Consider the following 21,217-nt stretch of genomic DNA (forward strand, 5'->3'; position numbering starts at 1 on the left):
GAGATCATCAAAGAAGAGAGGAATCGATTGTCTGAACTTTTCAGTGTTCGAGTGCCCAGTCTGAATCCTTTCGCTGCTATAACACCCTCGTTTCAGTCCTTCTCTGCTCAGCCACACTAGACTGATGGTTTGAGGAGGTAAGGGCAAGGCTGTGGGGCTGAGGGAAGTCATGTGTGTCCAGAATAGGCCATGTGGAGATGGTGCGGCCTTTTCACCCTGGCCTGGTGGTAGGTGAGGGTTATGGTGCCTGGTCCCGACAAAGACCTTGGACTTGACCAGCAGTCTCTGAACAGCTCAGAGACAAATGGATAGGTCACTACTCCTGTCAGTTCCTGCTACACAAACGCCCTGGGAAATGGCCTTGGTCGCCCACGGTTTCCCTCCGGTACCCCTGAGAATAACTGAAACGATGGTGGGCCTTACCGACAAACAGTTTGCCCTTCCCCCCACCAAACACCGCAGAAACGGCCCCCTGGGGCAGCAGGGACAGCCACCCATTCCATTGGCCCTGAGGCAGCCAAGATTTGCCCGGGGGAACGCTAACAGGACCAAACTTCCCTGAGGTCTTCCAGGGCCAACACTGAAGTCACCCCAGGCCTGGGGCCACATTCTATAAGACACTCCCGGAAACTCTGCAGCTCAAAAGCCTTCCTCTGACCCACAAACTCATGGCCAGACATAGGCACCCAACGAGGGGCAACAGAAAACAAAATTCCAGGAAGATGGAGCATTTGACCATTCACCATCGTGAGTCCCTGGTCACCACTGAGTCCTCAGGGAAGAATGGTGTTCGGCAAACAGTTGGTGCTTAACAAATGTTTGTTGAGTGAGTAAAGAAAAGCACACGCACCTTTTGGACACTGCAGTGTACGGCTCAGCCTCCCCTGAGGGGTGTCTCTGCCTTGTCCTCCCGGTCCTGGCTCAGGCATGTCTGGCCAGCACTGGGGGCACATCTGACCACAAAGGCCCACACCTGAGGCAAGAGGCACCCACGCCAGAGGAATCGGCCGGATTGGCTGGGCTGAATCGCTGTCAGCTGTGGCCTGTCAACCCCTACTTAAAGCTCACAATGTCTACTCTTGTTCCACAGACAGACCTGCCATTAGGAGGTTTCCAGACCAACACTCAGCTGCTCTGAAGAGCAATAATTAAATCAGCAGACCGTGATGTCTGCTTTCTGTTCCTTTCGCACCTGTCTGCCAACAGGATTACTGGATAAAAGATCTTGGTTCTGCCCAGATGGGTGAGGACTCTACAAAAAAATCCAGAAGGCCTGGGGCTGGTGGGGAGGGAGGTGGTGGCCAGTCACATGCAGGCCAGCTTCTGAGACCCACACAGCAACTCACTGACACTGACACTGGGGGGCTGCCATGTGGCCCGGGGGAGCTGTGGTGGGCTGGAATGAAAGCAGCTCACAGAGTCAGTCATAGGCTATAGATTCCGGCCAGGAGTCATGGCTCCTTCCTGAGGATTTATAAGGTGCTCCTAGGTGTCAGGGCTGTACCGGCGTCTCTCTCTCTCAGTTCCCTTCTTAAGTGGCCCAGAGGTTAGCAATTTCCCCAGGCGTGCCCACCAGAAATACTTCCAGACTGGGCAGAGGCAGAGGTGGGTGACAGTCCAGATTAGACGCCAGGGCTGTAAGAGGCTCTGCTACTGGGTTCCCCTCCTTTCCTCACACAGCTCAGTGACCCGCCCTGGACAGTGTCCTGGGTTTGGTGCCGTGGGCTCGGAAAAGCAGAAAGGAGAAGCCTCTAGGCTCCCAGGGGCTGTGGGAGTGGAGGTCAACATGTCACTTTCCTCTCTCAGGACCCCACGGCCTTCCGCAAATACGGCCTGGAATTCCCCAAAGTCCCAGCTGATTGTCCAGGAAAAAGAAAAAAATAACCACAGAGCCCCCACTGAGCCCTGCCCTGCTCCAGGTCCCATAAACACGGGGTGATAAAAATACCTGGAGCCCTTGAAAGGATGCCTTCTGCACCATAGCTGAGGGTGAGGCCCCAGGCTCTGAGACAGGCAGGAGCTGCCCTGAAAAGAGAAAGCGGAGGCTGCGACCACCTCCAGCCGGGCCTGGGGGCCTCTGCCCTGAGAGGTTCTGGTGAGGAAAGCCGGAAGTAGAAGCATCTCTGGAGCCTGGGAGCCAGGACACTCACCTGGGAGGCCCTGGAAGCAAATGATGTAGGAGGCCTGCCAAGTCTTACTGAGAGAGAAACCCAACTAAGGTCGGTCATGGTTTTTCTTTGTAGCTGAAAGGTCTAATGAAATAACAAGCAGAAAAACCTGTTATCATCAAGTGGCTTTTCTGAAGGTGAGCCTCCACCCAGGGTCGGGAAAGAGCTCCTTTGAATGATAAGCTGCCGCTGCACCAGACACAGCGAGTTTTTGTCACGAGCTAGAAAGTAAGAAGTCACGGTCCCGGCAGGGGTGCCTGACGGGACGGCAGGAGGCGGTCGGGCTGTTACCCAGTGGGGGCAGGGAGCAGTGATGACACCAGGGAGTTCGCCAGGCCGTCCCTTGGTGCTCTGGCTCAGTCTTGACAGCACATGGGAAATGAAGCAGACATGGGCTCAGAATAGCACTGAAGAGGCTCCAACTCCTCAGGGATGCGGGTCTATCTGGGTCTCACCACCAGGGATGCTGTTGAGACCAGTAGGAGGGCGGACTGAGGATGAGGGCGACTGGGATGGAGAGTCAGGAGGGAGACCAGCCGAGGTCTGTCTCATTTCCTCTTGTAAGCTTCCCCCAGGAAGAGAGACCTCCAGAATTCTGGACAAGCTGCTTCCAGAACTGACAGGAAGACATGGGTCCAAGTGGCACAGAAGACGGACCGTTGAAGACGCTGTGACGAGCAGCTGAGATGCCCCTTCAGGAATAAGGGACTGATTCCCTCCGCTGCTGAAGTGCTGCCAGCTGAGAACCCCCTTCAGCACTGCCTTCAGAGTAGAGAGCTGCCCTACTTCAAACCACACCCTCTTCCCAGGGCATCCTGCATGGACACTAACCACAACTCAAGGCGACTCTGGAGGCCCACCCCAGCTTCCAAGCTCCCCACAGGGTTGGTTGAGGCCTCTGTTGCCTCTGCACTGCACCCCAACTCCCCCCGACTTCCCCCTCCCTCCAATCCTGCTTCCTCCTTCCCTCCCTTCCGAGACATCCTCGTAAACCTGTGCTGCCCTCCGGTCCCGCCTCCGCCTGGCGTACTGGCATGGAGTTAAGCACCCCCATGTGTTTGCTAAAATAAATACATCTCCTGAAGTTTGTTCACTGTGTATGCATTACCTGCTAAAAATTTAAATAATATTACTAGAGCAGGTGGAAATGATCTCCTTCCCCCGCCCCCCTACACACACACACAAACCTCCTGGAGAAGCCCTGGAGTCACCTCCAGGAGCCCTCTGGACTTCTGAAAACCAATAGTGTAGGTCATCACTTGAGGCAGAAGGGAGGCTGGGGCAGGGCACTGGTTCAGGGCTAGGGTGCCCGAGTTTGAGCTGCGTTTCTATCCGGCAGCTGGGTGAGCTTAAGTGTCAGCCCCCTCCTCTCCTGGCCCCTCACCTGTCTCAACTGCCCCGCCTCCTCCCTGGGTTGTGTTGGAGAGCAAGTGAGATCTTCAAATATTATATCTGGAAGGGCATTTAAAACCACAAAGGGCTATGCAGAAACAGAGAACATCCTTTAGCAGATGGTCAATGAACTGTGTTCACTCACTGTATTCCTGGCTAATTCTGGACACTCATCCGCCCCCGCCTGGGGTTGGATAAACAAGACAGCAGTATGATCTGCCCTAAATACATCCACTGTCTTTCTCTTCTGGTTCACGTTGGAAGACTCAAATAAGATAACAAATGTGAGAGTGCTTCAGACATCATACTAGTGTGTTTAGGTGTGATAAACTGTGTATGTGCATGGGGCTGGGGAGGGGTGGGCTGGAACCAAACAAGAAGACCCAGGTTCCACACTTTCTCTGCCACTTACTAACTTGGTGGCCTGGGACAAATCACCTAACTTTTCTTCTGTTAAATGAGACTGGTAACTCAAGCTTTGCTTTCCTTACAGAGGTTACCCACCCCTCCCCCATCCTTTTTTTGAAAGTCAGTGAAAATACATATTTGGAAGCATTTGGGATAAACAGGAGGTCTGGCCCCCACATAGCTGCCCAGGATCCCAGTGGGAAGGGGAGCTCACCCTTCTGGGGTGAGAAGGGGAGTGCTGGGCTTGTATCTCAAATTCTCAGCACACAAGCCCAGTCGCCTCCCTTGCCCCTTCTCTCTCCATTCATCATACATCCCTTTATTCTGGGTGTGGACCAATGGCATCCTGCCTTGGTGGAGAATGACCCAAGTCCTGTGATACGCAGGGTTCCATCCACTGCCAGCAGCTGATAGAACAACTCAACATCTAGCTAACGTCAGGTAGCAGCTGGTAGGTGAAGGCAATCAGCTCAGACACCACTCTGTGCGTTTCTAGGTCAGATGAGTTTCTGGGTCGAGGGGTCAAGGTATTATCTGAGAGCACAGAGTTTCAAGTCAGCTGACCTAGATGCAAGTTCTGACTCAGCCACTCAGCCACTCACCCACCCAATTCGTGACTTCAGTGACTTAGCTAACCTCTCAGAGCCTATTTCCTTATCTAGAAAATAGGATTAAGACCCACGTCATTGACTCAGTGCAAATTAAAAACAAAAGTATTTGTGAGGTATGAAAAGCTACAGGGAGGTGGGATCGCGTGAAGGTGAAGAATGTGGTATTTGGGTCCCAGCTCCACTGTTCACTCACGCTGGGACCTCAGACAGGCACTGTAACTTTTTTTTTAATATGGACTTTATGTTTTAGAGCGGTCTTAGGTTCACAGCAAAGTTGAGCAGAACGCAAAGAGACTTCGGTATCCCCCATTTCCCCACCTCCAGAGCCTTCCCACCATCAACAGCCTGCCCAATGGCGGTGAGACAGGAGGGGCAGGACACAGCCATTAAAGGAATGATGCAGTAGTTTGTGCCAAGACGGCAGAAAGGTCAACTCCCAGGAGACCCTGAGGCCCAAGATGGCAGGAGAGTTGACCTCCAGTGGACCTTAAGCTTCACTATACACGTTGTAATGTACTATCGTGGTGGCTGACACCCCCACAAGTGCCATGACAGTTCTAAACTAACCATGAAAGGTCAAAGAGAGGCTGCAGCCAATTCCTGGGAATCCCTGCCCCTTCCCCAAAGCAGCTGGAACAATCCCCTCACTTGTTAGCATATAAAAACTAGTAACACCGTGTCTCGAGGTCGTGGCTCTCTTGCCTCCTGAGACAGCCTGCACTCTGTCCGTGGAGTGTACATCTCTCTAAACAAATCTACTTTTACTCAGCTATGGCTTGCTCTTGCATTCTTTCCTGTGTGAAGCCAAGGACCCTCACTGGGCAGGGCATGTCGCAGGGACTCATCCAAGACCTGGGGACATGGCCATCCTCCCACGCCCCATTTTCCTGTATCAGTGGTATATTTGTTACAACTGATGAATCTACATTTTCACCCAAAGTCATTATCACCCAAAATCTAGTTTCCATTAAGGTTTACTCTTGGTGCTGTACAATCTATGGGTTCTCCTCCACTGTCTCCTTCCCAAGTCCACACCCCAGGCAGCTTCCCCCACCTCTTCCTCTGCTTGACTCATCAGAAGATAAGCCCTGCCCCTAACCAGAAGCTCAGAGGTGGCAAAAACAAGGCTTTTTTTTCTTTTCACCTATTTCCTCTGAACTCACTTCACTGTTCCCAGAATTACCAGGTCACCAGGAAGCTTTGCTAGCTGTTTTGCTGTTGTTGTTGTTTTGGGGTTTTTTTTCGCTTTTTGCTTCTCTGATGACAAGGTTTACTTGTGGTCTGGACTTGAGTATAAAATGTGAGCCAGGAGTATTTCTTTGGAACCCACTTCTTGGGTATTTCCCTGGAGAGGCTGAGTGAGGAGATGGGACTGGATGACAAAATGAAGCTCCCATGTGGTGTGTGGTTTTCAGATGGCAAAACATCCTTTCCTGCAGAAGGGACTGAAGACACATTCTCCAAGCCTCCAGCCCTGGGCCATGTTAGCCAGAGACAATAATGGTGGTTATATTCTGTATCTCATGCTTCCTTCTCCAGGCTGCTATGAAATGATTAAACAGTCTGAGTCAGAATCAGACCTGAGCCTTTCAGGAGCCAGAAAGCTGGAGTTTCCACCAATGACACTTATAAAACAAGCAAGTGGAGGAGGCTGCCATCTGAGAGCCTGGCTTGGGTACCACTCTAGTGACATCATCAGAGTGTCCTCTGGCACGTCACCTCCAAAACAAGGGTGTTGGACTTGATGACCTCTTTGATCTCTTCTAGACCCATTTTTAAATACTCTTCCAAATGACTTTGGCACCATCCAGTAGCAGTTATTGCAATGATGGGCATTTGCACTAAAGCTACACTGTCCAGTAATGGCAGCCGGTAGCCACGTGTGGCCACTGAACACTTGAAATGTGCCTCATGTGGACAAGCAACATTTTAAATTTTGTTTAATTTGAATTACTTTACTTTACTACCATAGGAGTCAACACAGGTCCAGAGAGTGGGTCCTGTCGATTCTACGAGAAAACGATATCATAAGTCTGTCCGCTTCTCCTCACTTCCAGTTTCCACCCTGTGCTGAACCATCACCATCTTCTCCTGCCTGGTTTTTCTCCTACTTTCAGTCTCTGTGATCCTTTAGGTACAGTGCAGAGTCAGCTTTTTCTTTTGGTGATGGGGAGGGGGGTTGGTTTTGTTTTGTTTTGAGTGAATGTCTTAAAACATAAAATTGACTAAGTTACTCCTCTTCTCAAAACACTTCAACAACTTCGCCCTTGCAGTGGAATTGAAAACCCTCTGTGAGGCCTGGACACTCTGAGCCTTGCTTGCATTTCCCCTTCACACCCCAACACTTTATAAGCTCCTGGGAGCCACCAAATCCTCTTCCAGCTCAGGTCCTTTGCGTAAACTTTCCCTTTGTCTTAGAGCTGGGCTATCCAATACAATGGCCACTAGCCACCTGTCGCTTTTTACATATTATACACTTAAATCAACTGATCTGAAATAAAGTTAAAAATTCAGTTCCTCAGTCACATGAGACACATCTCAAGGGCTCAGTAGTAACATGAGGCTTATGGCTACCATACTGGACAGCACAAATATGGAATATTTCCATCATCAGAGAAATTCTGGGACATTCTTCCCTACACTCAAGCTTGGCTAATTTCTACGCAACCTTCAAGCCTCGGCTTAAATGTCATGTTCCCACAGAGGCCTTTTCTGATCCTCCAGTCTAAAATAAGTGCCCCTGCTCTCTTTCATACAGAGCCAACAGCTTTCTTTTTCAGTTCTTATAACTGTTTGCAAAGTTACAGTTCCATGTGTGGTTGTCTGATGCTTTTGTCTATGAAAGTCTAGGTTAATGTCTTTTCTTTTTACCAGTCAATCCCTGGACCTCACTCAGAGCCTGTGACTTAGCAGTAGCTCATTTGGTTGGGTGAATAAATGAACTAGTGAATAAATGTAGGGATGGGCGCAGCAGTTGCACGGTATTTACTCGTCTTTCAAAGCACTAGGTAAAGAGGAAGAGCTCAGGAACCGCACGGTCCTGGACTGAAGTCCCGACACGCAGACTTGTTTAGCCAGCTGGTTCACCTTCCCGAGCCCGCGTCTGCCCACACGGAAGAGGGCTGGCCACTGCCCCGCTCAGAGCGCGCGGCGAGCAGCAGAGGCGGTCGAGAAAGCTCCCAGCACACCATCAGTGCCTTGCGGTTCCCTTCTTTTCCTTTCTCACTTCCCCTGTGTCCTCCCAGCCACCTCCGTGCTCTTCTCCCTCTCACACTGCATCTCTGGCCTCGGCCTCAGAGTTTCCTATTCTTAGTCCCATCTCCCCTGAGAGGCCTCAAGTTCTCCTTGAGCTGCTCAACTCAAGGATCCAACCAAAAGATTTCTCCAATACAGAGAGCCCACCTTGCTTGGGCCCAACCTCACGGCCCTCCCTGCCCCTGGGTGTCTAACCAGCCTGACCCACCTACCCACCCCGGACTCATCAAGGCGCACTCCAGTCCCGGAAGTGCCCTCCCCATTGCAGCGCACGCAGCCTCTGCTGGAGAGAGGGCCTGCTCTGTTTCCAAGTGTTCTTGGCCAGTTTCTATCTGTGGACCACCGACATCGGCCTCCCCTCCAGTGCTTGTTTAAAATGCAGATTCATGGGCCCCCACTCCTGACCATTTCATCAGAATCTCTGCGGGGGTGCCTGGAAGCTACATTTTTCAATAACCAGCTCAGGTGAGTCTGTTGCTCTACATCAAGGCTTCTCACCGTGTAACATTCAGCCCCATCAAGCACTGGGAGGGCTCTTCTGAGAAGTCACTCACTGATCCTCCCTTTAATTTGAATAAAATTTCATTTTTGTATCAAAAGATGATTTACCAAAAAATTGTGCTCTACACTGGAATTTGACACATCATTGTAAAATGATTATAAATCAATTTAAAAAAATTACATTAAAAATTTTTTTTTAATTAAAAAAAAAGATGATTTACCAAATCCCAACCAAGTGAGTTCTTAAGTCGATTCCTACTATTATTTTGGATTCATAAACTCACCTTAAACATTCAGTCAGCTTTACAGTGGACCCCACTCATTGTTCTCCAGGGAGGGAGGCAGCCGTGCAGCACGAGGCCCTCCCGGGTGGACCTCCACCAGGCACGTGTCTGCAAAGACGCTCCACGTCCCGAAGGTGTTTAGGACTCACTGCAATCTGAGGCCCCTCACTGTCTTGAGTCAGTCGTGATTCTGAATTGCCACTCTTCATGGTCTTTAATGATAACTTGTGGTTGGTTTGCCATTGTTGACTTCGTTTATTACGGATTGTACGGTGAGCCCTACAATATGGCGGGGTGCAGGATGTCACCACAAGTGGGGCCTAAACATTCCAAATAACTAGACTTAAAGACTTACAGCTTGTTGTTAAAATGTGAATAATCTTAAGGCTAAAGTAGATGCATGCATATATATATATATATATATATATATATATATATATATATATATATATATATATATATCTCCAAATTTTGCTTTAGAGTATTTGATTGTAATCAGTTTCATTTCCCATATGACAGTATAAAGGGCCGGGTCTGTGGCTGCAGGCAGAGTCCTCTAACCAGCCGGGCACTGCACAGAGCTGCTGTCACTACTGTTTACTGCCTTTGCACCCAGACCTACCCTCTTCGGTCAGAACTGCCAAGTCCCCAGGTGTCTGTCCTGCCCCCTCACCGAGTTCTCTGCACTGACCACTTACCCCAGTGCCCACCCTGGAAAGGCACAGCCCCACAGTCCTGGGTGGGGGTTTCTCTGGCACTCAGAAGTAGCAGTGAGGAGCATCCCCAGCCCCTCTTCCCAGGGGCCCCTTGACTCTTCCTCATTCCCTACAAGAAATCACAGAGCCTAGTAGCAGCCCAGAGCCAGCTACAGATCTCCCTGAAAAAGTTCCCGTCGGTTCAGGACTGCCTCCAATGTGTTGCGCCCTGGCCTGTGTCAGGCACGGTGCTGGGCTGTTACACAGGGGATCTTAATCCCTTACCACGGCACCAAACTCTAGGTGGGGATTCGGCCTGTCTCCATGCAGGTGAGAGAGCTGACTAAACCGAGCCTCTTTCCAGGGACCCTCCCTCACCGCCTCTCTCAGACGGTCAGTCCCTGGACAGCCCCTCCTGTGCCTTTCTTCCTATTTTTACTCCACCTTGTCACATTTTTGTTAACTTGCACAAAAATAGCAAGGTCCTGCTGGTTTGCCAATGCGGAACCTATTTAATTTTTAAAAAAATATTGATGAGTATTTACACAGAGTGAAATGCATGGCTCTGAACAGTCCGTGAGCCTGGAAAGATGCATAACCCACACCCCATTCAGCAAACAGAATGTTTCCATCGCCACAGAAAGACAGATCCCTTGTGCCCTCTCCCACTCAGTCCTCACCCTCCAGAGGAGACCGTGGAGGAAGGTGTATGTTTTAAGATCTCCCTGTCTGTTCCAGCAGGTGGAGGCAGGGGAAGGAGCACTGGGGAGCCAGCGGAGGGAGCACAGATACTCTCAGGGTCCAGGTGGTGCAGCCTGTGGCAAGGGTTCAGTCTCCCTTCATCCTACTGCAGCAGCATGCCTCTTGCTGTTTCTTCCCTTCCCCTCCAAAAGGAACAGCTTCCAAGAGAGGCTCTCCAGATGCTCTAGCACATCTCCCTGGTGGCCCCTCTCACCAGGGCTCGAAGCCTGCCCTCAACCCTGCCACCCCCAACACAGCCTCGGGGCTCACCCCACTCCCTCGAGCGCCCGCTCAGCTGCAGCTCTGACTCCCCCTCCTCCTGCTTCGGCTCCAGGGCCCCAAATGGAGCCCTGGGGGGCAGCTGAATCAAGTCAACCACAAAACAGGACACACATGGGAACGGCCAAGAGGCCCCGATGAAGAGACGGGCAAGCAGCCTTCGCCTTCACAGCTGTGACTGCATCCAGGCTCCCCTCTGCATCCCGCTGAGAGTCTGAGGGCATCCTGTCCAACTTGTCCACAAAAACAACCCTTGTCAGGCTCATCTCAGCCTTGTTTATGATGGTGAAACAACCTGGGAACGAGCCAAACGTCAACATTGGGGGATTCATTAAATAAACCAGGGTGCCATCTATACAATAGAAAACTGTGTTTCCATTAAAAATAACATTGAGGAAGAATATGAATAGACATGGAAAGCTGGGTGGGTATATTGCTAAATTTTAAAGGCATCTCACAAAATAACAAAGCATTAACTGTTGTTCTCATCTGAGTGTTAGGATTGTGGGTGATCATTACATCCTTCTCCTGATCTGCCAGTACTTTGTGCAATGCATATGGAATATTAAATAAAACTGATTTATTTATTGAAGGTGCCCAGCTTTACACTGTTAAATGGGGAGGAACACAGCATACACAGGAAGCATAGAAATGCTACCACAGCAATTTCATTTGCAGAATTGAGGCGAGTGGCACTGCGCTTCCCACAGCCCTCTGGTCAGGAGTCTGTGGCTGCCTCACTCTCTTTCCCGGGATCCTACTCCACCCAGGAGCTTGCACGCATACCTCACCTTTTGGAGGACATTGGTGGGTTTACGCCCTGAGGAAGGCTGGCTGTGCTCACTGTCCCTTGTGCAAGATCGCCAGCCTCCTGGCTTGATTTTTTCCTCTGCCTGAAGAGCCCTCTGGCACAGCTCAGCATACATAAATTCCACCCATTCGTTGTAGGCAGGAGAATGGCTCTCCAAGGATGTCCACGCCCTAGTCCGTGGATGCTATAAATATGCTACCTTGCAAGGCAAAAGGGACTTTGCAGGTGTAATTTAGGTTACAGACCTGAAAATAGGTTGATTAGCCTGGATTAGCTCTTCCTCCAGCTGGGGTCAGAAGACAAGGCAGAAGTCAGAGACATTCAAAGTGGGAGAGGACTCAACCCCCACTGCTGGGGGATGGGTTGGGGCACGTGAAAAGTATGAGGAGGACTGTGAGTGGCCACGAAGAGTAAAGACAGGCCCCTAGCTGACAGCCCGCAGGACACAGGACCTCAGCCCCGCCACCACAGGAACTGAATCTGGCCAAAACACGAATGGGCTCAGAAGCAGATTCGTCTGTGGAGCCTCTAGAACGGAATGCTGCTCTGTCCGCACCTTGACTTTGACCTTGTGAAACTAAGCAAAGGACCCAGCAGAGCCACATGGCACCCACATAGCCGACTTGCAGAACTGTGGGATAATTACTCTCTTGGCAACTCTCAAATACACAGCACAGTATTATTAACTATAGTCACCATGCTATATCTCACAAGGTGGTTTTTTGCTGCACCAAATTTGTGGTAATTTTTAATGGCAGTAATAGAAAACCAACACACCATCCTTCAGCGCCATCATTCAGTATAAATGCCACTTTCATGAAGCCTCCTCTGGTTTCTCCATCTACAGATGAGTGTCCCCTCTGAAGCACTCTGCCCATGAGTCTCTTCAGCCATTACCATGGACCACCTGGCATTAGGGTTATTTATGTACATGTCATATTTCTCTCATTAGACAATGTGCTACTCAGGGCAGCATCTGAAACTTACCTTTATTTTCTTTCCAGGGCATAGCATATACCTCATATGTAATCAGTGCTAAATTTTTGTTGGAAGGATGTTTCACAGCCTGTACAAGATGGTTATTGTTTAATAAAATGAATTACTGTGGCAATTAGGAATTGAAAGCTGGATCCTAGAAATATCTGCACATATAGAAAGGAACAGCTGATTGATGATGGATACTGACAGCATAAGAAAGACTAGGATGTGCAAAAGTAGGGTATACTAATTTGGGGATGCTTGGAATTGTGCTCTGGCCGTCAGCTCTGAGATGTAAATGAATACACAAAATAAACAAGATTGAAAGTTGGGATCTAAATGTTTTAGAATATAACCTCTTAAAAGATTCAACTTCCTGGCAACATGATGTTTTAATTAAATGAATGTACTTTTTCTGCTTCAAATGGATAGAAACGTTGTAGAAAATGTAATGTAACACCCAGCTGAGCTCAAAAGAGAGAAAGGGAGACCCTCCTTGAAGTTCCAAAAAGAAGAGGGAGCTTAAAGTCAGAACATCAGGAACAAGAGCCCCCGAGAGACCTCACAGTCCATCTGGGGCAACTACCAGGTGACGGAGATTCTGTTACCCTTGGGACTATGGTCCCCAAGGGACTATGCAGAGTGGACCCTCACCAACACCCTCTGATGTTGACAGAGGAATGAAGAAGCAGAGTGAATCCCAAGCATCATAAATAAACAGTTAACTCATACCTAGATAACGGAATATCATAAATAAAATACCTGAACAGAAGAAAAGCCACCAGTGAGAGATATATTACCTGCAAAAGAATGGCAATTAGACTGACATCAGAACAACATATTCCAAGGACAGAAAGAAAAATAGCTGCTTCCTAGAATTCAATACCCAACTACATCACTATTTGAGGATGAGGGGAAAATAAAGATATCTTTACCAAAAAAAGACTGAGTTTACCATTCAAAAACTCTGACTGAAAAACTACTAAAGGACATGTTCCTTAAAGAAGGAAACTGAACCCAGGAGGAAGGAGTGGGATATAAAGGCAGTGATGGAAAAAACAAAGGTAAACAAATGAATAGGACGAAACTGTACCTCAATAACAACAACGACTAAAGAAAGTGTTAAAACAAGGTGACGCTCCTTAGTTACAGAGACATGGAGGAAGACAGGGGATGTTCAGAGTCAATGCATTGTAAGGTTCTAAACCTGTTTGGTTGCAGCATATAGATATTAATTAAACATAGGTCTTTCTAAATACAGTGTGAATGTTAAAAATGTAAAGATCACCTCTGAAAAGGAGAAACAGAATATAGAACAGTCAAACTAGTAGAAAGAACAGGGTGGGAAGGAGGGAAAAAGCTTGATTCAGCCTGTGGAAGACCATGAGAAAAAGAAAGAGAACAAGTTTCAATAGAGAAATACTAAATGAAATGATGGAAATACATTAAAATACAGTATTAATCCCAATTACTGTAAATACATTGTTTTGCCAATTAAAAGAGAACCTCACATTGCATTTAAATGAACACACGCACAGCCATCACATACACAGTTTATAAGAGACTCCACTAAAACATGACATGAATAGTCAAAAATAAAGGAACAAGGAACAAAGAAGACCCAGAAATGTCAGTGTTGGGTATGGGCCTTAGAGAAAAACTCTCATGTGTTGCAGAAGGAGGTATGTTCAAGGATGTTTCCCACAGTGTTGTGGGTAACAATGAAAGACTGGAAACAGCATGAACATCCACTGGTATGGGGATGAAAAAATAAAATATAATATATTTTATTAATACATATAATAATACATATAATAAAACTCTATATAACAGATAAATAACTGAACTGGATCAAATGGGTCAAGATGGATACATATTAGAAGCATAATAAATGGAAAAACAAGTTGCAGAAGGATTTCACCGTATGATATTATGGATGTAGTTTTCTATTTTTTTTTTTTTTTTACAAATGGAGCTTTGTACTGAAGAGCAATATACATACATAAAAATGTACAAATCATAATGAACATAATGAATTTTCCAAAGTGGCGTGCACTGTAACCAGCAGCCAGACTAAGAAATATAACATTACTGAGCATCCTGGAAGACCCCTGCCCTTCACTCTCCTCTAGTTTCTACACCCCTCCAAAGGTCACTACTCTTGTAACCTCTCCTATAGGTTGGATTGTGTCTGGCTTCTTTAGTTCTAGATTATGTCTGGGAGATGCTTTCTTACTGAAGCACATAGCTGTAATTTATTCATTCTCTCTGCTACGCTAGGATTCCATTGTCTGCATGTGCCACGATTCATCGATGCCCTCTGTTGCTGGTCTACATTTGGGATTTTTTTTTTAGTTTGGAGCTGTTGGAAGCAGTGCTGCTATGCTCAGCCTTGGACTTCTCCTTCAGTGCATATGTGCATGCATTTCTCTTGGGTAGACGTTCAGCGTCTTTCAACTTTTGGCAGAGACTCTCAAAACAGTTCTCCCAGTGGCTTTTACCAATTTACTTTCCCAGTAGTGTGTGAGAGTTCCAGTTACTCTCCATCTTATTCACTTTTGATTTTTTAGTCTTTTTAATTTAGTCATTCTGGTGGTTGATGGGTGTGAATTTTAAAACACACTCATATACAACTACTGTACATTGCCTATGAATGAATATATATATTACATAATGTGTGTGTGTGTGTGTGTGTATCTAAAATATAAAAACATGAATGGGGAGGACATACATCAACCTCAGGATATTGATTACCTCAAGGCAGAGAGGAAACTCTGAGAGTGGGGAAATAAAATGCAAGGCTTCAACTGCACTTACTAATTTTTAAATGTGGGAAACAAATACGGGCAAACATGTCCAGAACTGGGTAGGAAGTCTACATGTCTTTTATTTTTTTCTCCATCTTACTTCTGTTTGATACCCTGAAGTGGCTGTTCAGGATCTGGAAAGAGATGAAGGGCTCTGCCTCCTGCTGCAGGTACTTTCCTTCCGGCAATGAGGCAGGTGTCCCCCTTACCCTTGGATTCAGAGACTGGGTGGAGTGGGTAGAAGATAGAAAGACACGTCTGTAAGTGTGCTTTCCAGGGCTAGCAGCTAACTGAAGTGTGCAAAGTGAAAAATTACAAGCCAGCACCACCCGGTTGAAAGAGCTCAAACTTTGGCATCTGGAGATCTGGGTTTAAGTCACTGCTCGGGCAGCTCTGCTGTAAAAGTAGCAGCTTCCTCGCCAAGCACTGAGTTGAGTGCTTTACCTGCGTGTTCCAATGCCATCCTCCCCACAACCCGGTGGGAGAGCCAGCATTATCCCCATTTCACAGATGAGAAAGTGGAGGCACAAAGATTTAAGCAATTTGCTCAAATCACACAGCAGCTAAGCAGGAGTCCCAAGACTGGAACATGTCTGTTGATTTCAGAGCTAGTGCTTTTGACGGCACAACTGCGCCACCTTCTCCCCAGTGCCTCGGTTTCCTCATCTATAGAACGGGTACCATTGTAAAATATACCTCATTGGTCTATTGCAAGAGTTACAGGAAACAGTGCAAGATAAAGTGCCTTGCAAGTTGCTGTACAAGTGTCAATTGTTGTCATTATCAGACAAGTTTAAACAGCATGAGTCACACAAGTGAGGGACTTTTCCCTTCCAGCCTTTGACAAAAGCCTATGAAGACAGCTGGGTGACCTGATGGTCTCTCTGCCCTAACTGCATCCATGACAGTCAGCTGTGGGGAGATGAGAGCCAGCCTCCCGCCCTAGCCCAGTGTGCTGGGAAAATCACATTTGTGTGAGAAGCTGAGACATGCTCATCAATCACTTTTGTCATTTGTGTCCAAATATAATAATAAGAGCTGGTCTTACCTGGTTTAAGACCACAGCTATCTGTAGGCTGCCAGCTCCCCACCACCCCACACTTCACTACGGTCAAGAGTTTGACCCATTCCTGCATCTTCCCTGGACCCGTGTTTTGGAAAGCTTACTCATGCTCTGCAGGCCATCTGTCCCCTTAGCTGCGGTCAAAGGCCTGGGAACAAACACATGCTCCAAAGCTTGGTTTGACCTCACTCACTCTTTCAGTCCTCATCACAGCCCAGCAGGGTTGGTATGATTATTCATGCCTATTTTACAGATGAAAAGACTGAGGGTCAGAGAAGCTAAGTGGCCCAACAGAGAAGGAAGAAGAGGAGAAGCAGAGGGGCTGGGCCTGCCCACACGGGATACTCGATTCCTAAATGACCAAGCCCTGCCTGCAGCACCCCTCCAGTATGTCACATGGCCAGGAGGGCCCCAGGAAATATACATCTCAGGGTAGGAAGAACACGGGGCACATGCCTGGGTCAGTCTGTTTAAGCTCCTGGGTTAGGATAACTGGCTGCACAGAGAAAGGACCCTGGTCTCCAGCCCAGCTGGGCTGTGATGGAGATGGGGAGGCAGGAGGAGAGGGCAGCAAGCCACAGGCTGCCCAGACTCTCAGGAATGTGCTCTGTGCTCCCAGGGCTGATGTTCTGAGCACATCAGGGAAATGGGAAGAGCCTGGGCACCACTCTTCTTATGCCCCCTCCTCCAACACTCAGGGCTCCGTCTCAGGAAAGATCTCAGAGTGAGAAGTCTCACGTCTCAAGCTCGGGCCATCACAAAGGCACAGTAGAAAGCTCTGCTCCCTTCCTCCCTGCTGAAAGATGTGTGTGTCGGGAGTGAGGGGGTACGATGGTGAATGCCAGGTTGGAACAGAGGAGGCAGGGCAAGGATGTGTGAGTATTTCTCATGGGCCACACTGGAGCAAGCTCTCCTGAGACTATTTCCATCCTTGGGCATAAAATGGTCCTTCCCTCTCGGGATTATATTGCCCCCTCCAGGCAGTCCTCCTGAGTGGCTTCCTCCAGTGTGGCCATACTGGTTTGCCCTGAGGCTGGGGGGAGTGCAACTCACCCTCGCCCCCTTCCTCTTGCTGCCTTGCTGCCTCAGGCTGATGCAAACAGCCACTCCAGCAGCTCTCAGGATCTGAGCCTCTGAGCGCTCCTCCTGAATCTCCCCCTCCCCAGCCTGGTGAGGGAAAACCCTGCCCCATATGCACACACTCTTTCTCTTTAACAGGGAGGATATACATCTTGCTGTCTTCAAAGACATCCCTCAAGCTCTACATTTCATTTCTTTATTCCCTGCAGTAGGTGATGAGCTAAAGGTGGCAAAATTAGTTTCCAGCCACCAGCCCCCGTCCCTGGCAAGTCTCGCATAGATGACTTAGCCCCTCACTTTGGAACAAGGGGATGCTTCGCACTTACTGTCTCGTTCCCACCTGTAGGGCTTCAGAAGGATTCCCATTGTAGCCTCTGGCCCTGGAACCTCGGCAACAGACAGAAGAACGTAAGCCCCTCCTTGTCACAGTGTTTGCCTTGGGCTTCATGGTTTCCGTATCTCCTTCCCATCCCGTGTGACTAGATTTCTATCATTTTCCCTGTAATCTAACCTAAAGGTTGGATAAGAGAAGGCTCACTTGACTAGTGGGTGCATGATTTAGTTTAAAGCATCTGGAACAGGAACTAGGCAGCCTTGTCGTAAGCCTGTCTCTCCCACTAAAAGGCTGTGGGAGCCTAGATAAGTCAACTACCCTCTCTGGGCTTACGTTTCTCAGCTTTTAAACAAAAAGCTGGAGCTTAATGGTTCCCAAGGTCCTTCCAGCTCTGGGATGCTGAGTTGGTCTAAATTCTACAAGGTCAGGGCCAGGCCAGTTCAAGGACAGAGATGATGCCAAAAACACTTTGGGCAGTGCCTGACCCTTCCATTCCCATCAGCGGACTGCTTTGTTTCAGGTGACAAGATTGTCACAGGATCTTCTCCTGCCTTGGGGACATGTACTCCCCCAGGCCAGGATAGAGACGAAACAAAAGGACAGGTCCCTGAGCCTGGGGGGCCCCAGGGCAGCGTCAAACCTCAGCAGGTCAAGGAAGCTGCGTGTTCCAAAGAGCCTTGTCCCAGGGTCTAAAATAGGCAGCAAAGGGAAGGGTTTCCAGGCTCCCCCTCTGCTAAAGATAAAAATATCGTGGGCTCGGGGATGTTCCCAGTCGTAAATCAATCGGCTCCAACTATTTCTGTCTTTATCCCTTGCCCAGGGTTCCTCCTGCGACCTCCAGCCATCCTGTCCTCCTGTCCTGGCTTCCTAGCCACCTTAGCTAGAGTAGGATGAAGTTCACCAGCTGCCTCTGACAGCAGTCCACAGCTCGGCCATGCCACTGGGAGAACCCTAACCTGCCTACAGGTGAACGGATAGGCATTCTGGGCCTCCACCAGCCTCTGGGAGCCTGGTGAGCATGGGTCCACTCTGACAGGTTTCCCCTCCTGCATGGCCTGGTCGCAGCCCGTTTTCCAGGAGCTGGATACCCGTGAGTGACCCCTCTGCACGGCTGTTTGTAGGGTTTCTCCCTCGTGTAGTTACAGAGACTGAAGTACTACCTCTTGAGGCCACTGGGATGATTAAATGAGACCCCCTAGAACATGAAATTTGGCACCTGACAAGTGGCAGGTGCTAAGAAAGTATGACTTGCCTTTCCCAGCCAGTCAGTCACCTCAGCTCAGATTCCCACGGTCGGTCCACATCTTCAGAGAGCTTCTTTGAGATTTTTGTCAGTCCAAAACCCTAATGCAGCTCCAAATTCTGGTCTTTAAGAGATCTTTGAAGACACCTGGTCTACTCTAAAGTACTCAATCAGCTCCCTGGTAATTGCAGTGCTGCAGGGCCAGCTGGAGACTATGGTCTCATGTCCAGTCCTCCACTGCCCTCTGCAGGTTTCAGTGCAATACTGCAGGCAGTGCCAGGCACCCCTAACACGACACAAGACCAAGGGCCCACACTTTCTATAGAGCTGAAGCAGTTACAGGTGAAGACAGCAGGGCAGGGCCAGGTGTCTGAAGAGGACCACATCCCGGAATAGCACAGCGATTTATAGTTCACAAAGCACTTGCTTCTTGGATTTTCATGACTACATGCCTTGCCTCTGTTCCTAAGCTCAGAAGGAATTCACAGTCATTGTTCAGCCCTGACAGTCTCACTAAAAACAGCTGACACATTTCAGTTTCAGGCCATGTCCTAGAACAGTCCAGAAAATCAATGAAATGAACCTGTGCAAACCTCAATGCAAATACTGGTTTTATTTCTGAAGCTCTTCAGTTTTAATCATGCTATAAGACAGTCTAGAATATTCTGAGGAAAGGAATTTTGTAAGCAAGCGTGTGTGTGTGTGCATGCATCGGAGTGTCTGGTGTGAGCACTCTCTAGCAATGAAGGCTGGCTGAGATACGGCAGATGCCAGCGTTTGATGTGATTATGATGATTAACAAGCATTTCTCACTTGCCAACCAGCTGACAGTTTCATTTCTTAGTGATATCAAGCACCCGGGCTCAACTGCATGGTTTCCACTCTCTTCCGCGGCCAGAATCACAGACCCCATCTGGCAGAAGGTTGGATGTTTTAAAAGTGAAGGCACATGACAAGGTCACACTGCCCACCCAGCACCAGACAGTAACGAAACCACCACAGGCAGAGGAGAGCCTACCTTTCTCCTGTCCTCTTTTCCAACCTCAGGAACACAGGGGCATCTAAGCCAGGTTCATGAGGGCCAGGTACCACATCATAGTAAGGGAGCCAAGTCTCTGAGAGCTGCAGATCCCTTATATAACTGGAGTTTTCAGGTCATATATTTATAGACTTTTATATCCAGAGAAGATCTGAGAGATTATTCCAGGCCAATCCTTTCATTTTGCAGTAAAATGAAGCACAGAAAAGGGAGGTGACAGTCTAAGATCACACAGATAGCCAAGAGTCACGGCTGGGATGAGAACCCAGGCTCCCTGACTGTTTTTCTCTGGCTGATCTGGACTTGAGTAGCCTCATTTCTAGATGTAAACTACTGGCTTCAATTGAAGAGTTTTAAATCTAATCTTTTTTTTTTTTATAATGCACAAAAAAGAAGAAACCAGCACATCGTAGGTACTCAGAAGCTGGGCTGGTTGGCTTTTGGTCTTGGGGAATAGTCTTACTTTATGCAGCTTAACAAGATTAAGTCCAATTAACCTTGAATTTGTTTCATTCTTTATTCTCTCCAATGACCCCAAAGTGGTTAGAGGCATGAAGCTCGCTCCACTGTCCCACTGCAAGTCTGAGTGTGGATCTGAAGTTATACTATGATGTTCACAAGTTTGAAGGAAAGGCTTTCTGAGGAAGGGATGTAGATTTAGAGTAACTTTGGTTCACTTCAGAGATTTGTGGGAGTCCTCTTCGAAGCACAATGTCAACACTTGAGGTTACACAGGCTGTCCAGGAGTTGGGATGGAGCACAAACACTTCTTACACCTATTTCAAATACATGATTAAAGTAGACATGAAGTGACCATAATTGCCTATCAGCCACTTGGGCCTAACAGTTCTGAATTTGCTTATCATTATGTTTACAAATCATATTTTTGATCAAAATCTTCCAATTCATTCAATGTTCTTCCAAACACCATCCTGATAAATCACTGTTGTCATCCTGCAAATTTTACAGACTTGTGTTCTGCAGGACGGGTTCCATCCTCTATGGAATCCCCAGTGTAGCGTAAGACTCCAATGGAGGCTCTTTCTTCAAACCCTCAGAGACCAGGGTTTACAGTTTGCTGGTCCATCAGTGACACACTAGAAAGGAATGATGGAGAACTTATTGCCAGGGTCCTCCCACAGCTCGGGATATGGTGCCACCTCCCACTGCTGCCAACCACCATTCCAAGATCAACACCACTCTGCAGTCCCAGCTGTGCGGAGTGCCCACCAGGCAGGACCCTGTAATTTCCTAGCCATTCACTTATTTGTATTAAGCAAGTTCCATGTGGCAGGTACTGTGTGGTGGGCTCTGGAGATACCGGGATGACCAAATACAGAAGTGGTCTTTTCTCACATGGCACTCAGTCCTTCAAAAGCCTGACCAGCTGCTCATGCAAATCCATTGCAGGGAATTTCAACCACTGGTGTGTTGTAACAGAGCAAAGAGGTTTGGGTTAGAATCTTGGCTTTAGGTCTGGGGCCTCAGAGGGAGGGGCTCATTGAATCACTGAGCTCTGCATCAGATT

At 48.3% G+C, this 21,217-nt stretch overlaps 1 protein-coding gene across 2 annotated transcripts in view; it reads right to left on the minus strand.

Moving 5' to 3' along the window:
- Positions 1-19,244: 19,244 nt before the first annotated feature.
- XDH (xanthine dehydrogenase) overlaps positions 19,245-21,217 on the minus strand; it is a 57,938-nt gene continuing 55,965 nt past the window's right edge. For both annotated transcript variants that reach the window (XM_010948587.3, XM_045511762.2), the window contains exon 36: positions 19,245-20,786. In XM_010948587.3, coding sequence (XP_010946889.1) covers positions 20,736-20,786 — 51 coding nt within the window. In that variant the 3' untranslated portion in view covers positions 19,245-20,735. The remainder of the gene's footprint in view (positions 20,787-21,217) is intronic.

This window comes from Camelus bactrianus, chromosome 15 (genome assembly GCF_048773025.1).
Source record: "Camelus bactrianus isolate YW-2024 breed Bactrian camel chromosome 15, ASM4877302v1, whole genome shotgun sequence".
NCBI classification, from domain to species: Eukaryota; Metazoa; Chordata; class Mammalia; order Artiodactyla; family Camelidae; genus Camelus; species Camelus bactrianus.